Source organism: Sander vitreus, unplaced genomic scaffold (assembly GCF_031162955.1).
Source record: "Sander vitreus isolate 19-12246 unplaced genomic scaffold, sanVit1 ctg215_0, whole genome shotgun sequence".
Classification (NCBI taxonomy): Eukaryota; Metazoa; Chordata; class Actinopteri; order Perciformes; family Percidae; genus Sander; species Sander vitreus.
This window is the reverse complement of record NW_027595407.1, coordinates 297,501-302,500: the sequence shown is the minus strand read 5'-3', so window position 1 is coordinate 302,500 and position 5,000 is coordinate 297,501. Positions and strand designations below refer to the sequence as shown.

At 49.4% G+C, this 5,000-nt stretch overlaps 1 protein-coding gene across 1 annotated transcript in view; it reads right to left on the bottom strand.

Annotated features, from left to right (window-relative positions):
- Positions 1 to 5,000, bottom strand: part of nfxl1 (nuclear transcription factor, X-box binding-like 1) — a 29,333-nt gene that overhangs the window by 8,366 nt on the left and 15,967 nt on the right. Inside the window, exons 15-17 of the mRNA XM_078244384.1 lie at positions 3,373 to 3,493; positions 2,264 to 2,420; positions 54 to 145 (exon numbers count right to left, since the gene is read on the bottom strand). Coding sequence (XP_078100510.1) covers positions 54 to 145; positions 2,264 to 2,420; positions 3,373 to 3,493 — 370 coding nt within the window. The remainder of the gene's footprint in view (positions 1 to 53; positions 146 to 2,263; positions 2,421 to 3,372; positions 3,494 to 5,000) is intronic.

Below are 5,000 nucleotides of genomic sequence, written 5' to 3'. Positions count from 1 at the left end.
AGAAAGTGAAACAAACGTGTGTGTGTGTGTGTGTGTGTGTGAGAGTGACCCACGTCGGTATCGGGACTTGACACGGCGGACAGGGCAGAGCTTTCTGCACAAACGCCGGCTCCGACCGCTGCTCCCACGGACCAGCTAACTGCACCTAAAACAGACAAAGAAAACCAAACACACATCACGTACTCTCCCCGACAGAAAACAGGACACTACTCACACACTCTCTCTCTCTCTCTCTCTCTCTCTCTCTCTCTCTCTCCTCTCTCCCCCTCTCTCTCTCTCTCTCTCTCTCTCTCTCTCTCTCTCTCTCTCTCTCTGTCTCTCTCTGTCTCTCTCTCTTCGTTCTCTCTCTCTCTCTCTCCCCCTCTCTCTCTCTCTTCGTCTCTCTCTCGTTCTCTCTCTCTCTCCCCTCGCTTCTCTCTCTCTCTCTCTCTCTCTCTCTCCCCCCCTCGCGCTCTCTCTCTCTCTCGCTCTCTCTCTCTCTCCTCCCCTCGCTCTCTCCTGTCTCTCTCTCCCCCTCGCTCTCTCCTGTCTCTCTCTCTCTCTCTCTCTCTTCGCTCTCTCTCTCTCTCTCTCTCTCTCTCTCTCTCTCTCTCTCTCCCCCTCGCTCTCTCCTGTCTCTCTCTCTCTCTCTCTCTCTCTCTCATACTTTTATAAAAGTCAACATTACACTTTACGGCACAAACATTTCCATTTACGTTGCAGCTCCGACTACGTGAGTCGTCTCTGTGTAACGGAGAGTTTTTCCTGTGTGTTTCTACGATGTGTAACGTTACACAGCCAATCACAGACATTATTACATCTTAGTAGAAGCATGCTGCGTGCTGATTGGCTTACTCCTTAGGTATTGGAATTTGGTATTGAAAGACAAGGCCATTTTGCGAGATACTAAGGCCGGCGTGAGTGTGGCTTGTCAGCTGCGTGGCGGCTGCGTGGCGTGAGCGTGGTGTGTCAGCTGCGTGGCGGCTACGTGGCGTGAGCGTGGCGTGTCAGCTGCGTGTCAGCTGCGTGGCATGAGCGTGGCGTGTCAGCTGCGTGTCAGCTGCGTGGCGTGAGCGTGGCGTGTCAGCTGCGTGGCATGAGCGTGGCGTGTCAGCTGCGTGTCAGCTGCGTGGCATGAGCGTGGCGTGTCAGCTGCGTGTCAGCTGCGTGGCATGAGCGTGGCGTGTCAGCTGCGTGGCATGAGCGTGGCGTGTCAGCTGCGTGTCAGCTGCGTGGCATGAGCGTGGCGTGTCAGCTGCGTGTCAGCTGCGTATCAGCTGCATGGCGTGAGTGTGGCGTGTCAGCTGCGTATCAGCTGCGTGGCGTATCAGCTGCGTGGCGTGAGCGTGGCGTGTCACGCAGGCAGTGTGCAAGCGCTAACCTGTTACCACTATAAAAACGGACACGCCACGCAGCTGACACGCTCAGTTCGGTGCCCAGCCCCATTGGTGGAGGTTGTTCCCTATTGGACAGAGCCAGGCTCGCCGTTTCTCTCTGAAAACCCAGCGCCATATTTAGCACACAGACACGAGGGGGTTCGTCAACCAGAGATCCTTTTTTTTAACCGTTGTGCTGTCCTCCCGTCTTGTCTCGTCACTTTTTCGTTGCGTTACGTTTCTCTCACTTTTTTCAAAGTTTTTATATGACATTATACCTTAAAAAAAAGCAGAAATGATGATTTATTTTGACTAATAGCTGAGATCACAGGATGCTGACTGACTGGTTCATGTCAAAGTGTAGTCAGGAGACTGCAAAATGCTATACATTTGAATAAAACACCCCAAAATGAAATGATACTGAATACGGTCCATACAACGTAAGCTGATTTTGGGGCAATTTGGTCGTTAACCCTCCTGTTGTACATCCGAAATTTGGGTTTCTTTCAAGCTGAGTGTCCCAAAAATAAAAGGGTTGGTTCCATTCGACGCTCTTCGCAAGTAAAGTCAATGATCAGGTCACTACCTTTCAACAACAGCATCCCCAAACTAATCTTTGACATATCTGTGATCAGCCAGTCAGTCAAAATAAACCACGATAAAAAGATATAAAGTCATATGAATGATTTCCAAAAAAACATTTAAAACTAGTGGTAAGAAGTTGGTATTAGTGGTTTATATAATGGTGGTAAAAAGGGTCCAAAACGTTTAAAAAGTGGGTTAAGAAACCCATATTTATGATATAAGACACCAGGGTCAGAGGACCCCAGGACACCAGGGTCAGAGGACCCCAGGACACCAGGGTCAGAGGACCCCAGGACACCAGGGGGGCGGAGCGAGCGGCGTACCTGCTGGGACTTGACCAGCACGCGGTCGTGGCAGGGCTGCGGGCAGGCGTGGCGGCAGCGGGGCAGCGGCAGCAGGCAGGGCTGCCTGCAGGGGGGGCAGGGCCCGGGGTGGCAGCGGTGGGTCTCTCTGCTCGGGTGGTGGCAGGATGGAGGACACCTGGGGGACACCACACAGTTGCTATGGTTATTATTATGGTGGTTACAGACCCCCCCCTCAGTGTGAGATCAGCAGAATGAGAACGTTTCAGAAGCTTTCTCAGACAAGTTTTGCTTCTTGTCTGACAGAAGTGAAATGATCTCTCGAGTATAAATAAAGATCGAATGAATGAATGAATATACTGAAGGTGAGAGTGGTGGTGTGTGTGTGTCTGTCTGTGTGTGTGTCTGCATCTCATTGTGTGTGTGTGTGTGTGTGTGTGCGTGTGCGTCTGTCTGTGTGTGTGTGTGTGTGTGTCTGCATCTCATTGTGTGTGTGTGTGTGTGCGTCTATGTGTGTGTGTGTCTGTGTGTGTCGTCTGTACGTGTGTGCGTCTGTCTGTGTGTGTGTGTGTGCGTCTGTGTGTGTGTGTGTGTGTGTCTGCATCCCATTGTGTGTGTGTGCGTGTGCCTGTGTGTGTGTGTGTGTGTGTGCTGTCGTCTGTGTGTGCGTGTGCGCCTGTGTGTGTGTGCTGTCTGTGTGTGTCGTGCTGTCTCACTGTGTGTGTGTGTGCCTGTGTGTGTGTGTCTGTGTGTGTCTGCGTCTGTCATGTGTGTGTGTGTGTGTGTGCGTGTGTGTCTCTGTGTGTGTGTGTGTGTGTGCGCCTGCATCTCGTGTGTGTGTGTGTGTGTGTGTGTGTCTGTCTGTGTGTGTGTGTGTGTCTGTGTGTGTCGTCTGTACGTGTGTGCGTGTGCGTCTGTCTGTGTGTGTGTGTGTGTCTGCATCTCATTGTGTGTGTGTGTGTGTGCGTCTGTGTGTGTGTGTGCGTCTGTGCGTGTGTGTGCGTCTGTCTCTGTGTGTGTGTGTCTCTGTGTGTGTGTGTCTCTGTGCGTCTGTCTCTGTGTGTGTGCGTCTGTCTCTGTGTGTGTGTGTGTGTGTGTGTGTGTGTGTGTGTGTGTGTGTGCGCGCCTGCCTGCAGGTCTCTTTGCAGCGAGGTGGTTTGGTGCTCCGTTCTCGTCCACAGGGAACGGCCAAAACGGACGAGCCGCAGGTACACCTGACCTCCACGGACTCTGGACACGGATAGCAGCTGCCTGGAGGAGACACAGCATCATCACGTTACTCCATTCACTCAGGAGACACAGCATCATCATCATCACGTTACTCCATTCACTCAGGAGACACAGCATCATCATCACGTTACTCCATTCACTCAGGAGACACAGCATCATCATCACGTTACTACATTCATTCAGGAGACACAGCATCATCATCATCATGTTACTCCATTCACTCAGGAGACACAGCATCATCATCACGTTACTCCATTCACTCAGGAGACACAGCATCATCACGCTACTCCATTCATTCAGGAGACACAGCATCATCATCACGTTACTCCATTCACTCAGGAGACACAGCATCATCATCATCACGTTACTCCATTCATTCAGGAGACACAGCATCATCATCACGTTACTCCATTCATTCAGGAGACACAGCATCATCATCACGTTACTCCATTCATTCAGGAGACACAGCATCATCATCACGTTACTACATTCATTCAGGAGACACAGCATCATCATCACGTTACTCCATTCATTCAGGAGACACAGCATCATCATCACGTTACTCCATTCATTCAGGAGACACAGCATCATCATGTTACTCCATTCACTCAGGAGACACAGCATCATCATCACGTTACTCCATTCATTCACAAGTTCAACAGCACAACAATAGTCTGTATGACAACAACAGCCAGTATCAAGTCAGGGAGCTCCTTCGTGCTCACAAGAGTCCTTCCTAAAGCTTGATTGATGGTTTTTTAAGCCCTTTTTTCAAGTTTTTTTTCACACTATTTCGACGTTTTTGTCGCCTTTCTGGAGGTTTTTCTTAGGCGTTTTTTGTTGTCGTCTTTCAGAAGTTTTTGTCGCATTTATTTTAGTTATTTTTCTGTTTTTTTTAGCACTTTTTCCATAATATTTCGACGTTTTTGTCGCCTTTCTGGATTAGTTTTTTTTTTTGACGGTACGAGGGCGGCCTGACGTGCAACTCATGCAACTACCAGTCGCAGTGACGTAGACCAACATCAACAGTGATTGGTCCGCTCAGCCGTGGCTGGGTAGCGTTTGCGTTCCAAAACGTGTGCCTCCTTTATGGGATTATAACTCTAAAAGGCTAATATTTTGGATATTGATTGGATCTTGAGATAGGGTAAACAGAGGCCTATGGTAGTTGTAAAACAAAAAATAGTTTTTCTCCACTTGTCTTCCTGGCATAATGTTGCCTATTCTTTTTTTTTTATACAGTTAAAATAAAGTGAAATATACACTGCTGTGGACGTTGTTTACTTCATTAATGTGTTTACAGACTGAGGATGGAGGAGGATTCGCTATTTGGCCGAAACCCCAGAAATCTGGCTTCAGTGCATCCCTACCCATGGAAAAAAGTGACAAAACACTTTGTTTATTATGGTGGTTACGGCCCCTCGGATTGGGAACAGCCTCCCCCCCCCCGCCCGCCCCCTCAGTGTGAGATCGGCAGAATGAGAAAGCTTTCTTTATTCATGATGAACAAAAAACTTGGAGAAAGTAA